A 25,085-nucleotide genomic window follows, 5' to 3' on the forward strand; every position below is an offset into this window, starting at 1 on the left:
TTACCCGTACGATAACTGTTTACTAGTGAAGCTGAGTTTTTGAAACACGGTCTTGTTATTTTCTTTTCAATTTGTTATTTATTTATTTTTCTATTTAGGTATTAGTGCCCATGTTTTTGATTCCTTTCAGCTTTTAATAGCTGAGGGACATTAACCCTTTGTGTTTAATTCTTACACATCAAAGAGCTTGTCATAAAAAGTATTAATAGAATATTTTATGTGAGGAATAATAACATCCTAAATGAGATGAATATGTGCTAACTTGAAGCACAACAAAAGATTATGCTCATAAAAAATGTAATGTTTCCTCTTGTTCCATTAACACTACTTTATTAAAAAATGCTTCATATGAAAACTACGTATAAAAGTAATGTTAATAAGGGCGGAGAACCGAAACTGCAGGATACAGGGATATTTGTAAATGCAAAATTCTTTGCAAACTGAATGTAGTCATTATGTTAATAAGCAAAGAGTGTAGCTTTAGGGGATTCTATTTTGAATAATTTAGAATAACTGGGCAATCTTCCATAATAGTTTGAATTATTTTTTGTGATGTGCTTGTAAAATAAAACCAAGAACTAAAACTAAAATATACTCAAGACTGTTATTTCTGTTGCATGTAAAGTGTGTATGTATGTATGTGATACAAATTTACATACACATATATACACACATATACATATATGTAAGTATATAAACATATAAAATGAAATATGTCATTAGTACTTACCACTTTCAGTATTTTAAAGTATTTCTCTGGTAACACAACCACAGATCCATTTAAAAGATGACTATTTTTTAAAAAATTATCCTATCTTCCAGAAATAGAAAAAACGTAACTGATTAGAGAATTGGCTATTGTAATGTTTTCCAATTTATAACAATTTGGGATATATATGGTTTATATGTAATAGTTATGCACAACTACAAACAAGAAACAACAAATTTGAAATAATGTTATACAAAAATACATATATGTATACATACGTGTAGAACTGTGAATATACAATATACAGGACTGGAAAAAATTAGGATTGTTAAGTGTTGGAAAAATGACTTCTTCTGGCTGTGTAGAATCCTGCATAAAACAGTGTACATAAAAAATTACAGAAATCTTTGAGATTACTTTTTTGCTTTTGTTGGGTGGGAGGGTGCTCCCAAAGAAAGTGTGAGTCTTTCACGTTCTTTGCTAAGGTCCGGAGATCCACTAGCCTAAGGTGTTATTTGGAGCGAACCCACAGTCCTTTGATTTCTTTTCCTCCCCTCCCTCCCTCTGCCGCGTAAGCCAAACATGAGAAGCTTGGCGGGGTAGGGGCAAGAGGGCGAGCAGGCGGGAGGGGAGAGGGGCTGGAGGTGGGGGACGAAATCCTGGAAAAAACGTCCTGGGAAAATTCTGCCGGCCTCGCCCCGGGGCAGCGCTTTCCCACGGCGTGGGAGCCCCGCCCGCGCTGCGCCCGGCCGCCCGCACCCGAGTCCCTTCTCCCAGCTCTGCCCCGGCTGCCCCGCTCCCGGGTTCGAGCTCCCGTGGGACCAGATGATGTTCGCCCGCCCCTCGAACTTCACTGAACACTTCGAGTTCCAGAAAGTCCTCCAGGGGCGTCCTCTTCCACTTTACTAGTCGAGGGGCGAGAGCAAGCAGTTGGCTCTTTCTTCAAACTCCCGGGGCCCAAAAGGCCCAAAGGTGGGGCGAAGTCGGGACCCAAGACCTGGCTGGTTCCGATGCCAATGCTATGATCATTCGGCCCTGGAGCCCTTTGGTCCTTCGGGCCCTCCAACTTTTTGAAGACGAACTTAAAAGAGTGGAGGGATGGAGTTCGGGCAGACCTCTTAGGATCATAAACTCGGGGGCTCAGATCCCCTGGTGGCCTGTGAGTCCACCGTGATCTGGCCTCCAGCTTCGCTCCTCGACGTATTTTACAGCACGGACACCCCGGGCAGGGGATTTTTCTATCGAATCGGTAGGCAAAGAATTCTTGGCCCTCACTCCTGCCTGCCACGGTCAGATTACGTTTCACAGGCTGGAGCCAGCTGGGAGGTGGGTGTATTTACTTTTAAACTTTTCTGTGCGTTCACTTCACCTTGTGTGGTTGTGTGTGGAGAGCGGGGGAGGGGGAGTTTCCAAATAGAGTGAAAGTCCCATTCCGCGGGTATCACCATGCCTGCGGGGCTGGCAGTTCTTAAAGTTTAGCAAGTCTGCAAATAACTGTAGAACACAATAGCGTCCCCCTCCCTTCCTCTCTCTCCCTCTCTTTTTTCCTTTTCCTGCCTCCAGACGCCCTCTCGGAGGCTGAAGCTGGGCAGGTCTCCAAAGGTGCAGCAGCCACAACAATCCCGCAGTTCAAAGTTAAGCAGCAGTTGCACAACGTCTAGCAACTCTCCTAGACGGCTACTAACGAGCTGAAAGCCAGGAACATCTGAGGAGGTGAAGAGGAAGCTTCCAGTTCTCCTCCCTTCACCCCAGAAAGCCAGACATCCCCACCACCCACTCCCAGATAACTCTGAGATACGGTCCTGTCTGTTCGCTTGCCCGGCGGACCATGGCTCCCTTTGGAAGAAACTTGCTGAAGACTCGGCATAAAAACAGGTAAAGTCCCGCGTGTGTGTACTCGGGGGCTCCTGTGTGAAGTATGTGTTTTGTTGCAGTTAGATGCTGATGAAAACTGCCCTTGGGGGGAAACCAAGTCCTCCCTTGGGAGTTAGGTCTTGTATTTATACTCAGCTGGTGAGGATATTGTCCCAGCAAGGATGATGGCTGTGGCCAGTTCAAGGATCTCTGAAAATAAAACACGACTATTTTGACCCTCCCCCCTCTTTGGCCAGTTCTGGTTCCGCAACTAGCATCACCCAAATCTTTTCTTTGTATTGCCTTGCCTATTTGAGAGTAGTGGGATGGCAAGTTTTATCTTGCTTCAGACAGAGTTTTAGTATGTTATAGGAAGAGTTAAAATGTTGATGAAGCTATAACTAGAATTCATTAACCACTAATTAGAACGAAAAATACAATTGCTGATACAATCCGGAAACAATGCTGGCTCCCCTTAGAGTGGGGCATTCCTGAAACCTGGGAAGTTCCCAAAGTGAAAATAGTCTGTAGAGAAACTTTTTGTGAACTCGTTCTTTCCAAAATCTTTGAGAACTTCAGGTGGTTTTAGGCACTAAAGAAGTATTCAAACAGCTGTCCTCTTTAATCCTTACTATTACTATTTTACTTTGATTTGCTATTTCAAGCCTGCAGTGCCCATAGTGTAAATAAATGTATTACATACACACACACATACACACATACACTTTTTTCTTGAGCTGGTATGTCTGTTTCAGTTCCATTAAACATTTTATTAACTCAAATGTTACATTTTTTGCCTAAAAAAAGTGAGGATCATTTTAGATATGGGCTTTACTCTTTCAATATATTTATTTCGGCATAAGGGCTTTTCCACAGCTCTTCTCTCAGTCATGCCTGTTTGTACTTGTTGTAATTTACTTAGTGTAAATTTAAAAGCACGCAATTACATGGTAGGAAATGATACAATTATTTTAAAGTGTCTGCATGATGATATAGAGGGGTACAACTTGAAAGTAAATCTCCAGACTTTATTTTGTGCATGAATGTCTGCTGGAAAATTCTGTTATTACCTCATTCCAAATGTATTTGTGATTTAGTTGACTAAGTTATCTTAAGAAACTAAAACACCAATAATCAATACTATCAAACTTCCATTTTATTTGCTAGTAATTTGACGGTATCACAAATATAGTATTTCTGATAGTGAAATTATCTGTATATTAAAATAAAGAAATGTCTGGGTATTCTTTAAAATACATAGTGATGATTATCAAAAATAGGTTGGTATTTCAGTGGTGTTGATGCATTAAAAATATTTCAAAGAAAATTCTTACTGCTTTTTAATTGATTATTCAGTGGCATTAATTTGAAGTATGTTTGTTTAAATGCTGTCAAAATATGTAAAAAATTACTTTGGGAAAGTTTATGGTACGATACAGCACTTTACGTTTTTGGCATGCTGATCTTTCTGAATACTACCCCACTAATTCAGGGTTTTTGTGTATTTGTGTGCATGTGTTTTAATTAATTGAAAAATTCTGTCATTGGTTTGCCAAATGACAGTGCAGTTAAACTGCATGCACCCCTGTGAATTTCCCTCAGGGAGGCACATGTCCACTTTTGTTACCTCAATTGGCCACTGCAACTTCTACTCTATTCATAAAACTAGTTTTCATTCAAAGAGGTGAGTATACAAACATTTTTAATATGCATTATCTGTGCAAAATTATGAAAAAGTGGAAGGAAATAATAAAAGGTGGGGAGTTTAATAGTATTTCAAGTTTCTCTGAGAAAATGGAATGGTGTTCCCGAAGGTGATGCTTTAATATGAGCGAGTGTTTTGGCGAAAGTGTTAATAGTGAGGTTATGCATAAGTTGCTATAAAAACTGAGTGCTTGCCTTTAAAGATTTGTATTTTTCCAGTCTTTAAGAAACACTTAAACCACAGAGGTATCTGGGGACACAAAAATACGGGTATTTCAAACTAAGCAATAAACAAGCCACATGAAGTGTTGAAATAAAATTAATGCATATTTATTTTGTCAGGGTTTAGTATTGCTATAGATGAGATCTTTTTGTTTTGTCTGTTTTCTTTTTTTACCTTCTCAAAGGTGAAACTACAGGTGAAACTTAGTTACATGATTAAGTTTATCCATTTCATTTCCTGGGTTCTATAATGATTTAAATAATCCTCCTCCAAAATATACAAACCAAATAACTTTCCTTAAATGACAAGTGATTCATCCTTTGATGGAAAATGTGACTGATGATAAAACAGTTATCTGATAACAGCCAATGCATTCCTCAAAAATATAGTAAAACATTCCTTGTAGAGTGTAAAGGAAGAATTTCAGCAATGTATATGTGTACCTTGTGATATAAAATTTAATACAGCTATAAGAACTGCTTGAGCCTAATTGCATCTTTGTCAGTAGTTTAAAAAAAAATGAAGATTGTTAGAGGGAATATGAGAATTTTGAGATCTTAAAATTTTGAGAAAGTTTGTTTATTGAACTTTTTTGCATCCTATTCTCTTTTCATTTTTGTTCACTCTTAGGACAATATTTAATCACCCCAAACTGAACCCCCTAAGATAGTTCTGTTAAATAATCTCGTAATGCATGAACCTTTGAGAGTTTTAGAGACAAATGGAAGGCAAATGAAACTTCAAAGTATGAGGCATAAAAACTTTTAGAAAACACAAATTGTCAAGCTTGAAGAGGGCATGGCCATAGCTGTCCAGTCGCCATTGCGTTCATGCCCAGGACAGTGGGACAGTGCCTGGCATGTGACGAACCTAAATAATACAGTTGTTTATATAATTTCATAAACTAAAGTTATAATCATTATTTTATTCTCCATTCATCATCTAATGTAAGCTGGTATTATATAAAAGTGAGTGTAAAGAATTGGTTGATATTTGATATAATCCGAAACCCAAGGAGATAGACAAATAATTATACGTATTTGGACACCAAGCTAATCCTACCCTACCAGAAAATCTTTTCTAAGTTTTAAGAAGCATTCAATTGAAAAATTTGGAAAATGGTCTTCAGGAAATTTGAGGATAATACATGGTCCCAAAGTGATTTTATTTGAACATACTAACATTTTATGCTTTTCATTTCTAACTTTCATGTAAATAAAAGAAATAGAGCCAAACTAAAACTCTTTATGCTTACAATCAGATTAAATTGTTAAGTTTTCTAATTATAGTAACATTTAATAGGAAGAGTACAGTGTTCAGAGACCTTTTGGTCTCAGAAGATTGTTTACTTTGGTTCCCTAATGACAATATTCTGTGACTGAATCCCAATTTTTTGTTCACTTGAAGAATAAAAATGTTGGGGAGTTTAGATATTTTCCTTTAAATAAACTATTCAAGTTTCTGAAAATGTTTTCTAAAAGTCACGAGGTGACTGCTTGTTTCTCATAGAAAATACAAAGAAACAAATAATTAAGCATGAATTCACTTGATATTCATTATGGATATTCAATACTTGGATTTAGATTATTAACATAATCAAGTACTCATATAAATTCCATCTGTGAATGTGATTATATTACGTCTTATTTTCAAGATATTGGTTGTTTTAAAAGCCAATGCTTCTAAATAGCCGTCATCAACCTTTAAAAAGTTCAGAAAAGTGGAATCTCATTATAAAGCTTTTTGGGATAGTTGGTTGTAGGTTATGACTGTGCTTTAATTAATAAAATTTGGTGGTAAAGAATCAGTTGGACCTTTTCCTACACTTTACTAGAAGCAAAAATTTGCTATAGTAAAGCCGTACGTATCTCATGTTTGTCAGAAATAAACAATTAGAATAGTTCTTTCAGGTGATTCACTGAAAATTAACAATGACTATAAAAGGAACTAATTTAGTTAATAAGACCTTTATAATTACTCTTAGGTGATTTCAGTCAGCTTCTGGCTTTCCTTTGGCTTTCCCTCTACCTACATCACAGGTGGTAGCATTGTCACAAGATCAACTTGAGATTAAAAATCTCCCAAAATGTATTTGTAATAAAGTTCTTAGAAGTAAATAATGCAAACAATACAATTCTATTGTTTTATAGTTGACACATAAAATTTGTATTAAAATTTGCTTGTGAATCAGTTAGAACGGACTTCACCACGTTTTTTTTTCAACCAGGTGCTTTCTCTTGCTCCCATAAGTACTTCATGCCAGGAACACTTCATCAGAAGGAAGAATTAAGTTTTGCGGTTAGGGTAAAAGTTGCTGGCAAGATGGATGTTTTGTCTTTGTAATTAGAGGTATGGTTATTTATGAATTCTGCAGAACAGGAAGTTATCACGCACTGTTTTGTCTAACCTCCAGTAAATATTTGAAATATCCCCAAAATCAGATTGAGAAATGCCAGATATTTGAGTATATACATCTTCATGGTTTCCAGGTGTTCCTGAAAGAGATTTCCCTTGATGACACCTGGTAACGTAAGTAGTTGTTACTTGGCAGCCAGACAGCCCATTAGGAACAATGACTGGAATGCTCTATGCCTGGCAAAAATAGCCCGGGAGCAGTGGCAGCGGTGTAATCGAGCCCTAGGTTAAATCTTGAATTACTACTCTAACAACTGTATGCCAACCTGAAAGTCACCACCTAAGATGTTTTATTAGGTACTGTACTGTATCAATTCATGAAACATGTCAAGGTGAAGATCTTAAACCTTTTGAAAAAAAGTTTTAAAAAGTTTGTTGCCAGTTAACAATTTTCGTTACAGAACCTCTATTTAGCTGGACTGTCTAACTTAGAAAGTTTTGCTGATGTTTGACTGGTATGTAGTTCAGGAGATCTGTTAACAGCTCTAAGCAATTGACGAAAGTGTAGCTCTCTTCTTTTGATTTTAGTTCTAAAAATGGAAGGAAGTTGGAGTAGGATATTACCTCTTCCAGGTGTACGTAGATAGCAGTCCTGGACAAGGAATCTCTTTGTCTCTAGCATACTGGCTTTCTAAAATGAGGCAGCCTGTTTTCTGTACCATGTCCATGGGAGAGGACACATCCTTCTGTGTTCTGATGTTCTTTAATGTATATTTACATCAGAAGTTTTTAAAGACATCCCTTTGGCAAGGCACACACAACACATACAACATTGATTTCTTAAGAGTCAGTTATTTGTATTTCTTCTTTTTAGTAGATTGTGACTTAATTCTTGTAGTGCCTTTTGTAATACTACACCTTCTGGAGAGAGTTTGCATTTTTGTTGATTGTAATTTAAAGCAATTGCTAATGTGAACGGTCACCCAAAGGCAAAGTAATTACTTTTATATGAATGGAATAGAGTCTTGGGGAGATGTTTCGCTCTGGCAGCAAGATATTTCAAGAAAAAGAATGATCAGTGGGTAGTAAATATGCTGATAAACAAGGCAGATTATTCTCAAAGGTTTACATCTGCAGGCTAGAATGCCCTCTGCTTTTATAAGTAAAGTGACTTAAGATATCTATAAAAAATTCTCATTGCGTACAGGCTCAGTGAGAGCAGAGACCTTGCTGTGCTTACTTTGTTCTTTTCTAGATAACCAGTTGAGGAGGTGCTCAATAAATATTTGTTGTTTGAATAAAATGAATTCAAAAATGAATTCAAGTGCTGTACACCGGAAACTGACACAACACTGTAAACTGACTATACTTCAATAAAAATATATATTTAAAAAAATGAATTCAACATATACTCTCCAAATATAGCTGGTCCCCATACAGTACTTGAATCAGTACAGTCGTGTTGAATGGATTTGAGGGTAATTTGAATGAATCCATAAATTACAGGTTGACCTCTCACCATCCTTACTTTCAAATGGTTAAGGGCCATGTCTGAGAAATGGATGCAAAAGAGACTTTACTGGGCTCCACCTTGTTTTCTGGTAGAAAACAAACCAAGGAGCAGGCAACTCATTTCTCTCCAGGAACGCTCTTGCTTCCTTCCGTGCTCCCCGAATGCAGCCGCGTGTGATCTGAGTGAGGTTTGGTGGATGACGGTAGACGGCCGCTGTAGACCCCACTGCTGAATGTGCGACATTTCTTCCTCCTTTTGCGATAAAAGGCATTTGCAATCGGGAAATAATTTGTTTTCTCCTTTGAAAGGAAGATTTATGCTCTTTTTGTGTAAGATAATCACAGTTTGTGAGACAAAGGGAAAAATGCTAGAAATAGGCAGAAAATTCTCTTGGTTAACAACTCCAGCTCTTTAGTGACATAGCCTTTGGGCCATATCTCAGACATGCCCTTACTGGTTTTGTACCCTGCGGCAAATACCTCCTCTTTGTAATACAACAACAACAATAACAACAACATGCAAAGGCAAAGTTAAGTTTGACAAGTGAAGGGGTTGCTCTTTAAATAAAAGAATACACAATTATGAATAAAAATGTTGCTAAGGTCACTCTGGGGCCTTGGGATGTGACTGTGCAAGTGAGGTAGCCCTTATGCTTGAGCTTCGTTGGGTTCAGGGTAAATCCACCTCTGCTAACACTGCCTGTAACAGTTACTATGTGCCAAGCACCAATTTACAGAACACTTACAATCATGCTGTGAAGAAGGTCCTACTGTTTCCCCCATTTCACATGTGAGCCAATTATGACACCGAGCAGTACAACAATTAGTAAGTGGCAGAGACAAAATTCAAATCCATGCTCTTAACCATCACTCGGTATGACCTATTTAAATTTTCTCATCTTTAAAATGGAGTTATTCCTAAACCATCAAGTACATGGATTAAGTCTGACTCTATCTAAAAGACTTAGCACAGTGCTAGGACATTGTAAAAGTTCAATAAATGCTCATTCCTTGTTCAGGCCTGTTGGATTAAATATGAAGTATATCTAAGTTTTTGATCCCTCAGCGTGATATTTTGGGCTTTGAAATCTCAACCCTGACTCACTAGAACTTCTGTATCACCACTGATCTTCCCTAGATACAAAGAGGTACATCATAAATTACTGAACATAATTAGAAATGAGTCTATAAATGTCATACAAAACTTTCTCTGGATCTTGATGAAATATTTCAATTCTGACAGCTTTTACATTTAATCCTCACACCTCATCTGAGCCAAATTTAGGAGACTATTCATGATTTTGCAATGCATAGAACAGCATAGTTTAAGAGACATTTCCTTATGTGTCTCTGTGGAGTTTTGATAAAAACAAAGGATACATAGTTTAAATATTTTAGTGTGATCTCTGTCTAATTAATATGAGATTGAATGGCATACTTAAGGTCCCTTTCGTGTCTAAGCTTCTGAGATTTTAAAATACCCTCTTCAGTGTAGAATTTAATTCCTGTGTTCTGCCCCCCCCCTTTTTTTTTTACCTTTTCTAGGAAACTTTAAAAAGTAGAATTACAAGAAGAATTTTTTTTTAATAATTTCATTTTACCTAAGCATGATGCATTGCCACGTAACCTCCACCATGAAAGGTAGCATTATGGTAAAAGTCAAATGTGTTTATTTCCAATTATAAGAAGATGTGATTAGTTTATATATTATAACGTCTAAGAATTATTGAATGTTCACTGTTTGCTAGAACACAATTTTAAGTTTAGTGCTACAAATATATGAATGTATGAGTTGCTGTCTTTTAATTTTATTTCTTTAGGACTGGTAAACTCTGCATTTTGTGTATTGTACCAAACACACAAGGACACAACCTCATTCCCAAGGGAAACTTAACTGAGAACACAGCACTGTAGTTAAATATCTTATGCATGAACTTTAAAAAAAAAAACCAAACTCATCCATGGGAAAACTTCTTTGACAGAGTAAATAAAATCACAATCTTTATAAGACAATTAAGAAAACGAGAGTATAATCTCTTGGAGTTGAGGAAGGCTGTTCCTCTGTGGAGAAGCTGCTCTCTAGATGTTTTTGATGGACTGTAAGTATAAGTATGTAAGGGGGAAGTAAACGGAGATAAAGGAGAATAAAAGGCACATCGTCATAACTAGATAGCGTTTCCAAAACTCCCACAGTTAGGTGACAGGCTTGGACAAGAAAAGGGAACACAATGGGCTGTACACAAAGATGTAGGAGGGGGCTGAATCACACAAAGGATGACTCAGGATAATTAAAAGAGAAGAATTCAGGAAGCAGGCAGAAATATGGTCAGTTTGATGAGGCTCCATAATCTTGCTTGGGTTGGTAGCAAACAGTGTCTTACAATTGAGGAAGTATATTTTAAAATGTTAAGGATGTATTTACATAACGGTGTTAGACTTCACAGTTGACTGCTATTTGTTTTTAAGAATCATATCAAACTAGTCAGTTTATCAGTACATAAAATCGAGCTATTCTGCTATTTTGTGGGTCTTGTAAATTTTTATTCCATTAATGCAGATAGTGGTCCAATTTCAGCAAATTTTTATTCTCACAAATTGTGGTATATAATTGGTAGGAATTCAGTGTCTGAGGTATATTGAGATTTTGCACAGTGTATGCCTGTTCTCAACCAATGACCAAGACGTTTTGTAGCCGCCTCAAATACCACTGACTACTCTAAGGCTCCTCATTTACTCTGACCTTTTCAGTCCTTCTGCAATTCCCTGCAGTTATGATTAACCAGGGGGTACTTAAGATCTAGCAGCAGCACATTAGTTTGGGGACACCATAGTTTTCTAGAGTAGAACCTTAAGATACCTACTTTTAGCTCTAATTACATTTGTCTGGAAGCTATGAGAGATGCTATTGAAAAACCATGAATATTTCCATGGGGTAGACATATAGTAACTACAATCTCATATGAAGAAAAGAGTTGTACACAATTAGAAAAAGCAATTATGAAGTTATATTGGAACTTTGAGATTCCATTTTTTTAATAGTGCACAAAGTTAGGCATTTTACATCAGTGGACCACAGAGTATTAGCTTTAATGTCTTGATTGCTTGTTCTTTTACTCTAGAAGAGAAAGTCAAAGAATTTTTTCCCTAGAATCATAATAATTGGCATGTGACTCAGAGTAAGTTATTCCTTTAAAACGATCATTTTTAGTGGCTCTACTTTTAGTTAGCAGAACTTAACATAATCACAATTTAGATAATTCAGTCAAATGGCAACGTATGCTACATAACTCTTTGCACAGTCAGAGTATACTATAGTATTGCTTTCTTACCTACCTTAGCATCTAAAAAAGGATTCATAAACTACCCCCACTCTATCAGATTGGGCATTTGCTTGTATGCATTTCCCTTGCTGGGACTCAAGATAATAGTTATCTTTAAAAATTCAGAAATATCCAGCTAATCCCACATTTTGAAGGGCATTATGAAAGATTAAAGATGAATTTAACCATACTTTTAAAGAACTTTTGATTAGTAGACACATAGAGATATATAAATAATTAAAATACAAGGCAGGCATTGTAAAGTATCATAATAAAATCCAAATATTCAACAAAAAAATGTTTTATTTGGCTGATAATGTGTGTGACGTGTTATTCTAGGTGCTGGGGTTAAAACCGTGAGAAAGTCCATCAAGATCTCTACTCTCATTGAGCTTACAGTGCAGTGGTGGACAGACAGATAATAAGCAAACAGTCAATGACCAAGAAATTTCAGGTAGAGGTTACTGTTAGAAGAGTCAGTGTAGAGGCAGGATTTATAGGAATTCAAAATTGAGCAGATGCGGGCCGGAGAAAGTATCAGGATGGAAAAAAGAATCATTGATAACGACAGTGTGGGGTCTGAGTAAATAGGAATACAGTGTGTCTTCAGAAAGAACAGAAAAAATGGCAGGGATAATTTTGGGGAGGGAAGAGCATCAGGGTGAAGAGTGAAAACTCCAAGGTGTCATTTGAGTGTTGCCAAATCTCTCACCTCCCAACACCTGGTGTTTGGACACACTGCACCGTGAAAGCAACCTTTCATCCAACCTACTCTCATCCCTCCTGACGTCCATATGGGACTGATTAGTATGGAACGGACTGCACCTGGAGTGGGACTTTAAAGGCAAAACACACTGGTTCCCCAGCCAGGGCCTTCAAGCTGACTAATCCTATATTAAACCCACTCAATCTCCACCAGGCGATTCACAGCCTGTTAGTGATCCTTCAGTCTTTGCCTTTGGTTGAAATTACTTCAAGACGTGGCCATCACTTCCATGGGGTTATACATTTCTTTTGTTTAAAGACATTATTTTCACTTAAAAAAAAATCCCCTAGAGAATCATACTCAGAATCATTATGTAGATACTGGAGGTCAGAGAAAGTTTTAGTATTTAAATCAACAAAATCCTAATTTTTGGTGCAAGTAAGAGGTTGGCAAACTTTTGCGTAAAGGCCACATAATAAATATTTAGTTTATCTGGGCTATAATGTCAGTGTCTCAACCACTCAGCTCTGTCAGTGTCCTGTGGAAAGAGACATAGGCAATACATAATTAAATTAGCGTGACTGTATTTCAACAAAATGTTTTTTACAAAAATAGGTGGTGGGATAGTTGTAACTGCCAGGCCCTGGTTGACTGAAAAATTTCCTTTATTTATCTCCTTCCAACCCCTTTCCACCTCTCATGCTTCAAATAATAAAAGAAACATTTACCATCTACTATCTCAGGCAACTTAGGCTTCAAGGATGAGAGTCAGTCCAGGACCTGACTGGCAAACTAGCAAAAAAGAAAGAAAACGCTGTTCCTCAGTGCACACTGGATTCTGTAGATGCATCAGGAATGGGTATCCATTTCTATCTGGGGTGATGAGAGCAGGGTTTTTCAGAGAAGGTAAGGGAATTTTCCTAGAGGAAGCAACATTTGAAGCAGTGTAGGGGCTAGTCAGATGAGGAAAGGGGGAAAAAATGTGTTTCAGGCCAAGGAAGTAGGTTATGGAAAAGCCCAGAGTGAAAAATAGAATCATGACAGATACAGTGCAGTCCAGTCTAGCAATTCATAGTGTGATAGATGTGACTGTGACAGCCAGGGACCCTCAAACTAGGTCTGTCAGAGATCAGCACGACGTTAGGAATAGCTAACTCAAGGTGCGTGTTAAAGAGGGCTTGGCTATGGGTTGGAGCAATCAGATCATGGAAGGAATTCTAGGAATAGGCACGAGAGAAGTAAGAATAGAAGAGAGAGTGAGAGAAAAAGAGACAGAGACAGGAGAGGGATGAAGAGAGGAAGGAAGAGATGTAAAGAAATTGAAGATGAAGGACTTGGAAACCATTTAAAGATTTTAATCAAGGAAGGTACATGACTAGACTTTCCGTTTAAAAAGGGCAGCCTGGCAATATTATAGAGCACAAATGTAAAAGTGGGCAGGAGATTATAATAATATGACATGTCATGACTTACTATCATAATTTACTGTAAAGCTGAAAGTTGTCTGAACTGTAGTAGTGGTGATAGAGCTGAGGCTCACATATTTGAGACATTTTGGAGAAAGACTAAAACAGACATGGTGACTGGTAGTTAAAGGGGGATGAGATAGAGAAAAGAATCTAGGAAGACTCCCAGTTTTCAAGCTTGAGACAAAGGGTGGGGAGATGTGATAACATTCAGTAAGATGGGAAATCAAGAGATGGAATAGTTTGAGATTGGAGAAGATGGTGAATGAGTTTTGACGGGTCAAATTTGAAGTGCCTGTGGGTACTATAAATACCAAGTAAACATGTCAAAATGGAAGTTGGGAATATTGGTTTAGAACTCAAGGGAAACATAAGTAGATCTGGGAACTATCATCATACAACTGGCTGATAAAATTGAGGTTAGTATTAAAGTCACCCAGAAGATGTGTACAGTGAGACAAGAAATGAGTCACAGAAAGCTGGTGATGCCTATTTTATCAGTTATCATTACTGATAATAAAATATCCTAGAAATTAGTGGCTGAAAACAACAATTTTATTATTTGTCATGATCCTGTGGGTAAACTAGGGTGGTTCTTCTGGCCTTTGCCTGGGTTTGCTCACGAGCAGTGGGTTGGTTGAGGGTTGGGTTCCAATGGCACAGCTGAGATGGCTCAGTCTGTCTCTCTCCCAGTGGTCTTTCCTCTCAGGCTTTTTCTTCCGACAACTGTCTCAGGACAGCACTCTAGGAGGAAGAAGGCAGAAGCTTGAAGACTTCTTGACGCATGGACTCCAGACCTTGCACACATCGTTTTTATCAAATTCTATTGGCCATCCTTAGTCCCAAGGTCTATTTCAGGAAAAAGAAATAGACTCTGTCTCTTGATAGGAGGCACTACAAAGAATGTGTGGTCACCCCTGAATGATACCTACATTTACTGAATATGCAGAGGAAGCAAGGCCCTTGCAGGAACTGAGAAGGAGAAGCTAGAAAGATAAAGGAAGAACCATGGAGCGTGAAATCAAGAAGTTAAGGAATGGATTGCTGCACGAATGGGAGGGAAAGGTCGCAATGCATGTCACAAAGAGGTCAAGTCAGATCAGTTCCAAAAATGGCTATTGGATTTGGTAGGAGATCTCTGATAAATCTAAGAAGAAATATGTCTGTTAGGGGTGTGTGGGGGTGGAAGTCATTTTCTGGTGGTGGTTGTTACTGGAAATTGATGAACTAGAGAAAGTGACTGTGGATTATTACCATTGGCATTTGTGAAGGAAGGATAGTTGAGGTATGTGGTCAAATGATGGTAGTTAGAATGTGACCTGATAGTAGGAAGGACCAGAGGTAAAGGCAGAAGATAAAAAGAGTTTAAGCAGTGATAAATTATGAAGCAAAGTCCTAGAGGAGGTGAGGAGGTGGAGGCAGTGAAATTCAGAGCACATTAAAGAGAGAAAAACTTTGGGAGGGTAAATTCGCACAAGGTACTCTCGTTAGAGATGACCGGTGTTTTTCTCTTATCAATGATGTTTCCAAATATCACCTTTTCCTTAACAAAATGGCATGATAGTCCCTGATGTATCCTTGTTTCCACAAGTTACTAATGTGTTGTTGCTCTCTAGGTAATTGATTTGTGACTAAAGTGAAGAGCTGATTATTATCTTTTTTTTAATTTTTAATTTTATTTTAGAAAGACAAACAGGGTTTTATTTATAATATCTAAAGGGACAGAGCCTTCTGAATCCCAGATATCAAAGGGCAGTACAAAAGGAGAAACTAACAGCAATAGGAACCATATCCTGTAAGCATCTTTCTGCTTTACTTAAGATCTCTGTTGCTCAAAACCCTACCAAAATGAAACTGTTGTGGAAACAAATACCATGAATTCAAAATGATTCAGGAAAGTCTGATTTTTTATATTAATCTTTATGCAGTAAGAGTACATGGGAGAGGGAAATAGACATTACTAAATCCCCAATCTCTTTTTTTTTTTTTTTGAGCTGATTATCTTAGATGGAACTTCCAATTGGAAGTCTCAATTTACTACATTTTATTATACAGGATGTTCAGAAAATGGAAATCAGGGATACAGTGTGTCAAACACAGAAATGAGCATCTTGTGTTTGCAGCTATCCTACTGGATAATTCAAATTCTTACATATTTCTAGTGCCATTCAAATATGCTGGCATATCTCAGAATACATTTAGAGAAGGAAGAGTAGGTGGCTGCAGGCAGATAGAAGCTGAAAATCACCATCATTATGAAATATCTTCCCCTAAGAAGGCAAAACGAACTATGGACCTAGCTGTCAAAAGGAAAACAAATGTTAGTAGTTGACATAACTACTGCTATCATTCGACTAAATATGCAGGCGAGGTAACTCTTCTCTAATAAATATGTGTGGTTGTTATGAAATATTTCTTTACAAAGAAAAAAAATCAATAAGGAAACTTAAGGTATTTGCCAGGCACAGGTAACACTGGGAAGTAAGCTCTAGAATTTCCAATGAGATTAGATATTTTCTCAGCATTTCATCTGGTAAATACTACATGTTAAATATTTACATTTTGGGTATAATCAATTTCCGGGTTCTGAACTATGAGCTTAGTTTACTTAACTCCCGCTAGTCTGCAGTACACATTCCTTTCACATTCCCTTCCCGTTTCTGTGTTTATGGGAATTAAGTACAATATTATTGCTACCCTGCAGTTAAGGAATGCCTAGGGTTTTTCTTATCCTGCATGACTGGCTAATGTTACTTCCTAGAAAATTAAATTGGCATTAGTAGAACATAAAACGAGAGATTTTTTTCTGCATATGTAGGTCTAGGTATGTATAAAATTTTTGATTTTCAAGGTATTTTACTTTCTGACTGCCCCAGTTTTTCATAGAATGATGAGTTTTCTGAAGGACTGCAATTTTAAAAATTTTGATAAAATGTGACTAGTTTGTGTTTAGTAAAAACTATTTGATCACACTGTTTTCATGCTTCATCTGTCAAAACAGGGATCCAAATTTTCACAGGGACCCAAGGAAAGACTTGTATTCTTTATGGCTGATAGGCCCTGTGGCGATCTCCTCCTGAGATCACAGCACTGTGATCTCAAAGATGTTACATCAGAGGGTATCTGCCACGTGCTGAGTGAAATAACCAGAGTTAGCTTATGGGCCAGAGGGCTTCTTCACCATTTGCCTGCTTCATTAATTCTAAATTTGCTTGAACTTTGTGTAGGTGTGTTTACTTTATAGAAAGAATCAAAATTGTCATTTAATATTGTTTTTTTAATTGTATGTATAGTGTAGGGGAATAAAAAGTTTTCCTTGACCCACTTAAGGTCCCTGCTTGGGTCTGAAAATTAAACTGACCAAGACACACGTTGTAACTGACTATACATCAGTAACATACATACATACATACCAAGACAAATTAACAGGAGAAAGGCATTCAAGTTTATTTAATATAAGCTTTACATGAGATAGGAGCCTTCCCAAGGAAATGGAGACCCAAAGAAATGGCTAAACCTGAGTCTTTTTATGCTAGGTTTGATGAAGCATGGACAGTCATGGAGACAGAGATGGAAGTCACCCTTGACTATAGATAGGTCAAGGAATATCAAGTATTACAGTGAAAGGTACAGAGGATTAGAAAAAAAAAAGATTAGTCAAAATGGAAAGTGACTGTTAGTCATAGTTAAGACGAAATCATAAATTTAAAACTTCAAGTATTGATCTCACTATAACTTTTTTGCAAATCTTTATAAATAATCTTGTTAATGTTTCAGAGGGAAAAAAGAAAGCATTAGATAAAAATGAGTACTGTAGCATAATGAATTCTTTTTTTATTTTCCTCTGTCTATATAAATGATTTTCAAACATGTTTTGTGATTATAAACTATGTTAAAATAAACGGAATTGCGCTAAGCCACAAAACAGACTATTTCCATGAGAACCTTAGGATGTGTTGAACATTACCAAATTTAATAGAGTATTAAAATATGTGTATAATTTTTAAGACTGTGTGCATGAAAAATGTCATAAATATACATACTTCTAGATGTAGTATAATATATAGTTAGAATGTATAGTAAAATATATCGAATAGAGTTTCAAATTACTTTTAATTCAGTTTCCAATGAGTAAAACAGTTAAAGATAATTGTGTAAAGCAGTTATATATTGGTGGGAGTCACAGTTTAGATACCAAGAGCATTTTCTCTTATGAACCATTCTTGAAATAAACTAGTTCGAATCTAGTCAAAACACAACCAAAATCTTATTCAGTTCTTCAATACACATTTCAGTGTAAAATTTCATAAGCTTTATTGATTTTTGTGTGTTTTAATCATGAGCAGAATTTGAGATACCCTATGTAACATCATGCAAGACATTTTAAAACGTTATATTTATTCATTGTTTTTGTCTCCTAAAATGGATAATTTAAATAATCTTGCTATATAATGCCATGACCTGATTAAATTCTGGCCTATAAAAATTCCCTATCTACTTGCAAATTGTATGCATGAACATTTATCAAATTAACTTGAAATTTCAAATTTAAACTGGTGTGAATTAAGTGTGTGTGTGGTAGTTACTTTATTCTTACAAATGTAATCTTTTGGAGTAAATGTTTTTACTCTATAATGTAACATGGAAGTTACGAATTTTGAGTCCTATAAATCCAAGCAGTTCCCAATTTATACCCAGTTGAACTATAAATAATCTGTACTTGCAAACAGATACGGCATTCCTATATAGCCTCTTATCTCAGTGTCCACCTGTTGTTACTTTCTCCAGGTAACCTTTCTCCAAGCAACCTCCATCCATGTTGACCTTACCATCTGCCATGAATCTCTTTGTCTCTGCTTCTTCGGTATTACAGAATCAGATACATGGGACTCTCTCAATACTTGCCTTTATACTGGATGTTCAAATAAAAGAATGATAGAGTTGAAGGAACCCAATTTATACCAGTTGGACTATGAGGCTACTAATAAAGGCATTAATTTTCTCATATGTAATGTGGAAATAATAACATCTCTCTTGATTGTACATAGTGACTATCAGGGTTATGTCAGCCCACATGAGCTTGAAAACTAGCAGATCTCCAGGGGAAGCCATATATGTAAGAACTCGTTCCTACGAAACAAAGAGAATCCCAATTGGAGTAGGGATCACAGAAGTACTGGGAAATTGTTGTGTGTGTCATTATTATTATTCTAGGATACAGAAGGAGTCATCCCTACATCCAGACTTCTTCACGATGCAGTATCGGGCTGAAGGAGACAGCAGTAAAGGCTTTTATGTATGTGAGAGTTTTGTCAGCTAAGGGAGATACCAGGCCAGACAGAAATCCTTTATTACTGCATCAAAGCAGGAACAAGATTAATAAAAAAGGCACAAAAGAGAACACGTTTCCACATCATTTCTCCATAGCTGGCCGTTGGAAAAGTCGAGTGCATGGGGCACTGTGGTTCTATTACTATCAAAGGCTAATTTATGTGACAAAGTTCCTCTTTAAAAAGTAGTTTATGATTCTTTTCCAACTTAATGCACACGCCTAAACCGTCAAACTTGTAAACTTGTTTTTATAGTGTAATGGATAGAAACACAGTCTGGAGCCAGCTTTCTTGCTCAAGCTGACTCCTTGCCTCACCACAAACTGGGTGACTATGTCTCTATTCAAATGTCACCTTCTTGGAGAAGTCTCTCAGAGGCAGTCTAAATAAAGCAGACCGTTCCTTCTTCCAGCTCATTCTCTATCCCTTCATCCAGTTTGATTTTCTTCCTAACATTTACCACTATCTGATATTATATTAATTATGCATGCATGTCTGCGTCCTTATCTCTTTTGCTTATTGCTGTATCTTTAACATCTTCAGACATGTCTGGCCCATGGTTGGCATACAATAAATATTTGTTGAATGAAAGAATCACTAAGTGCAATAATGGACTATTTTCAACCCTCTGACCTTAATATCCTCCTGTCATTCGTACTTATGCATCTGTGGTTCTTCCCTAGTCCTAAGGATCAAACAAAAATAGTCCTGTTCTATCTCTTTTTGATCTCTACTTAGATTATTGTCTTAACGCTGGCAGTTCTAACTGTAGTTGTATTGTGGCTGACTTCTAAAGATAAATTAAAATTGCCTCTGTTGTCTTTGGTGACAACTTGCTCTTTCCGAAGCCCACCAGGAATTACAAAGGAAATTAAGATATTTTTCATGGTTTTCATTTTTTTCCCTTGCCCTAAAACCACTGATTCTTAAGTAGTTTCAACCTCAAAACGCATCTCTCACTAAGGATAAAATCTAGAATGGGTATTAAAGTTAAACCATCTTTCTGAGTTTACACAGGTGATGACAGAAATATAATGTGCTCCGTTTTTCTTTCAGATCTCCAACTAAAGACATGGATTCAGAAGAGAAGGAAATTGTGGTTTGGGTTTGCCAAGAAGAGAAGATTGTCTGTGGGCTAACCAAACGCACCACCTCTGCTGACGTCATCCAGGCTTTGCTCGAGGAACACGAGACCACGTTTGGAGAGAAACGATTTCTTCTGGGGAAGCCCAGTGATTACTGCATCATAGAAAAGTGGAGAGGCTCTGAGCGGGTTCTTCCTCCACTAACTAGAATCCTGAAGCTTTGGAAAGCGTGGGGAGATGAGCAGCCTAATATGCAGTTTGTTTTGGTGAAAACAGATGCTTTTCTGCCAGTTCCCTTGTGGCGGACAGCTGAAGCTAAATTAGTGCAAAACACAGAAAAGCCTTGGGAGCTCAGCCCAGCAAATTACATGAAGACGTTGCCACCAGATAAGCAAAAAAGGATCGTTAGAAAAACTTTTCGGAAACTGGCTAAAATTAAGCAGGACACAGTTTCCCATGATCGAGATAGTATGGAGACATTAGTTCATCTGATTATTTCCCAGGATCATACAATTCATCAGCAGGTCAAGAGGATGAGAGAGCTGGATCTGGAAATTGAAAAGTGTGAAGCTAAGTTCCACCGTGACCGGGTAGAAAATGATGGAGAAAATTATGTCCAGGATGCATATTTAATGCCCAGCTTCAGTGAAGTTGAGCAAAAGCTAGACCTGCAGTATGATGAAAACCAGATTCTGGAAGACCTGAGTGAAAGTGATGGAATGGTACAGCTGGAGGAACGACTGACCTATTACAGGAAGCTCATTGATAAGCTCTCCACCGAAATAGAAGAAGAGGTGAAAAGTGTTTGCACTGAGATAAATGAAGATGCAGAAGGGGCGGCTGCAAGTGAACTTGAAGGCCCTAATTTAGAAAGCGTTAAGTGTGATTTGGAGAACAGCATGAAAGCTGGTTTGAAAATCCACTCTCACTTGAGTGGCATCCAGAAAGAGATTAGATACAGTGACTCACTGCTTCAGATGAAAGCTAAGGAATATGAGCTCCTGGCCAAGGAGTTCAGCTCACTTCATATTAGCGAGAAAGATGAGTGCCAGCTAAAGGAAAACCGAGGGAAGGAATCTGAGGTCCCCACCAGCAGTGGGGAGGCTTCTCCTTTTACTCAACGATTATTTAACATGTATACAAATGACACAGACTCGGACACTGGTATCAGCTCTAACCACAGTCAGGACTCAGAAACAGCTGTAGGAGATGTGGTGCTGTTGTCAACATAATTTGAAAGGCTTCTTTCTGACCTACTTTAATGTCGTTCGTGTTTGTTTAATTTAATAGGAAACTTTATTTCAAATATTATACTCGGAAAAAAACGTAAAGCATATTAAAGTATTCAGTAGTTAATAAAAACTAGAGAAATTTGTAAGTTTCGTTTTGAGTTAAGACTTCCAACGTGACCTAATTATTACAAGTTCAAACAATGAACTGTTTATTAGGAGTTCGGCACAAATAGCTTGCAGGTGTACAACAGAGAAATAGTTTGATGGGAATTATAATCGCCCATAGCTTCTATGAGAAATGATTTGTGCAAACTTCAAACTAATTCTTAATATTAGACAATTGATATATTGAAACTCTACACGTGAACAAATAAAATTAAAATGTGCTGTAATATATTTTTGACTGTATCATTGGAATTTTACAATCTGTAAAGTACATGACAGCTATTATATTGTAACTGTTATTAATTCCGATCTTGGTTCTTTTCACTGATACTTAGAATGTATACCATCTCTGTTACCTGCGGAACTCCTCTACCTGTTTAGGCCTAGGTGACAGGAGGTAGAAAAGGTTGCTCTTGGGACATGCACAAGTGGATCAGACAGGGTTACAGATGAAGAAGGGGGTGCAGCATGAAACAGCAACTTTTCTAACGAAGCCTAAAATTATTTAGAGATGTGCATGTGTTTTCTCTATCTGCCATTCGAAGCTTTGGATCAAACCAGCAGTCTGTGCAGGTTCATTCTTTGAGTGAGATGATAGTGTGGGTTACAGAGAAAAATCACTGGGTCATCGTCCTGTGTAATTATGCCCTATTCACAAAAGTTGAAGGGATGCAACTTGGGGTCCTTTGTGTGGGTATAAAATAGAGTTCGACGTGCCATAAGTATGAGCATTTTGTCTCTGAACAAATGGAGAACTAATATGGTCAAAACTCTTTTGTTCTGCTATGCTGTAATTTAGATTGTCTTTGTAGTACTTTGTTTAAGATGCAAACTGAAATAAAAAAGTGCTGGCTCGACCTGCTACCCAATCTTCGAGCACGATAGTAAATATCCAACAAATTGAACAGACTATTTAGATCCCATCTGAACTGACAGTCATTACAGTGCCAGATGGGGCTCGGTTTCAATTTTGTTGTTTTTAGGAAGTTTCTGTCTCCCTCCTTCTCTTTCTTCTCTCCTTTCCCTTCTTTGCTTCTTGCCAGCGAACCCATGGTATAATCATACTGAAAACAATTTAATTGTTTTATTCTACTGTTAAATGAATACACTTGCCGCTAATTTTTTTCTTTAGCTGACACATTTCCTATATGTCAGTGCACATGTAAGTAGAAATATTATTTTACTTAGTTTTCACATGTGGGTATCAGTTAAGATTCCCAGTATTTCTCATTTCTTCCCTTTTACTCTTATGTTTACGGCAGTGCATGTTTTAACTCAGTTTCTTAATCTGTTTTTAAATTTCTCCATTCCCCCAGACTTTTCACCAATCTTTGGGAAGATATTTAGAATTGTCTTAATACTTCACTTTTGGGAAGCATCTAATGTTGCCATTTTTCATACCAAGATATTGCTGAAGGCCTTATTTGAAGTTGGAAGTTAAGAAAAGTAGGAATTTCTACTCCAGGGAAAGTACAGTGATAGAGAGTAAATAATAATGCTATGATGGGTTTAGTTAAAAAGAAATAACAGGGCAATTGAATAATCGCCTGAGAAAGGGAAGTTTATTTGCCTAATATCCCATTAAATCACTCAGCAATATGGTAAGCAATTGACATATTTATTGTTCACTGCTGGGGATTAAATTCAGAAGATCATCATCAATGATAAGCCATTTGTGATGTTTTTCTAAAATGAATGTAATCTCTTTGGATTACTCTTTAGTGAGAAAATAATGAAAAGAACATTGTTATCTGCTATGTAAATTGATCAATTATCCGAATTCAAAAGAAGTTCTGATAAGAAACAGAACTAGACAGATCATTTCACTTTAAAAACTGAATTAATGTGTGCTTTTATGTAGTTAAGCACAGCGATGCATTCTAAGGGCCAATTCTCCTATATTTTTACAGTAAATGATGTTAAAAATTTATCAGAAAGATGATTGAGTTCGAAGTTCACATGAGGAGATTTCTGTGTGTTCTCTACTTATCCAAATGTATTTGTGCTTTTGATTCATTGCAATATTAAATCAAAAGTTAACCATGATGAATCTCTAATTTAGAGTAATATATTAATACAAATAAAAATACTAAAATACGATGCCCTCATCTCTGAATACTGAGCTATTCTTTAATCAAATTGTGAGAATTTATATTATAAATTCAAAACTTAATGTTTTAATTACTTGTAGAAGCTTTATAATAAAATGTTTATAAATTGAGTAACCTCACAGGTTAACTATGAAATTGCTCTATGCAGCTAGAAAGTAGCAAGCCACACACAGGTGACTTTTCTTTCTTCCTGTAACAAGACTTAGATTTTTCACAGACTGTGCCTTGTTCATCCTCCCACGTGAAATGTCTGCTTTTGCTTTGATCTGCTATAACCTGAAATCCCACCCATTTCAGGCTTTTTAACATGTTACCTCTTTCTATGAAACATGTATCGTTCGATACAATGAGTTGTAATGTCTTATCTCTGAACCCACAAATATTTTAGGTGTATTTCTCAGAGAGGAGAATTTATATCCTGGCTTAGCTTATTTTTATTTACATGCTTATCTAAATCCCCTCCCTCAATGTATTATTGCTTATCTTATTACTTTGTCTTCTATCTTGTTAACCTTACTCCCTCCAATCACCCTCTTTGTCCCTACTCAATTTTTTTAGTTGAATTGCTAAATTTTAGAAGATTGTAATCTGTTAAAAAAAAATGATTTTCAAACACGGTAAATGATGCTTGTGCATTTTATACATAAATATGCACTTTAGCAGACTTAAAACATTCATAGCAACTCTACTTATAAATTCTTTGGGGGAAGCACTAAATCTTCCTGTTATTATGAAAAAAATTTAATGTGGTTTCAATTTTCTGTTTTATTTTTAATTCATAGAGTCACTGATTTAAGGCAATGGAAATATTGTACCTTTTGAAGCCCCTCAGTGGCTAAATTATGGTATTTTCCTCTGCATCCCTTGTATGTTAGAGAAAAAATCGGTTTTCTAAAGTTGGATTTTTAGTGGTAGACACACAAAATACTTCGGAATATCCTAAATCAAATCTTTATTTTGCCTTCTCTTTTTAATTAAAAATATAAATAAATGGCCTCCATTAGTGTGTAGAAGCTATTCTAATCCATTAAAATTTTATTTTTCTATTTATTTAAACATCTGCTGAACAGGAGAAAATATATTTCTGTAGCTACATTTTATAATTTTTCAAAGCAGGATTATTGTTTTATTTAAAATGTATTTTTCTAGTGACAAAAGGAATACCTTTTAATCTGGAATAGATTTCTTTGAAACATTAGGCTATTTCTTTTCATGCTACCTAATTGGTTTCATAACCTGATGTGACAAACATAAAGTATGTCTAATTTCTTCAAGTGTAACTAATCCAGAATAATAAAAGGAATAGTGGTGTA

General features: G+C 36.7%; 1 protein-coding gene across 1 annotated transcript; it reads left to right on the plus strand.

The window, feature by feature from the left end:
• The first annotated feature begins 1,408 nt into the window (after window positions 1-1,408).
• On the plus strand, window positions 1,409-25,085 carry RASSF9 (Ras association domain family member 9). The gene is made up of 3 exons (XM_014565767.2): window positions 1,409-2,035; window positions 2,273-2,584; window positions 20,236-25,085. The coding sequence occupies exons 2-3, from the start codon at window positions 2,538-2,540 to the stop codon at window positions 21,494-21,496; spliced, it is 1,308 nt and encodes a 435-aa protein (XP_014421253.1). The 5' UTR covers window positions 1,409-2,035; window positions 2,273-2,537; the 3' UTR covers window positions 21,497-25,085.

Source organism: Camelus ferus, chromosome 12 (genome assembly GCF_009834535.1).
Source record: "Camelus ferus isolate YT-003-E chromosome 12, BCGSAC_Cfer_1.0, whole genome shotgun sequence".
In the NCBI taxonomy this organism is placed as follows: domain Eukaryota; kingdom Metazoa; phylum Chordata; class Mammalia; order Artiodactyla; family Camelidae; genus Camelus; species Camelus ferus.

Bases quoted from the DNA above. Each gene is read 5' to 3' on its own strand.
- RASSF9 (XM_014565767.2), top strand. From the start codon at position 2,538: ATGGCTCCCTTTGGAAGAAACTTGCTGAAGACTCGGCATAAAAACAG. The intron at 2,585-20,235 runs GTAAAGTCCCGC...TTTTTCTTTCAG, and splicing joins AAGACTCGGCATAAAAACAG to ATCTCCAACTAAAGACATGG.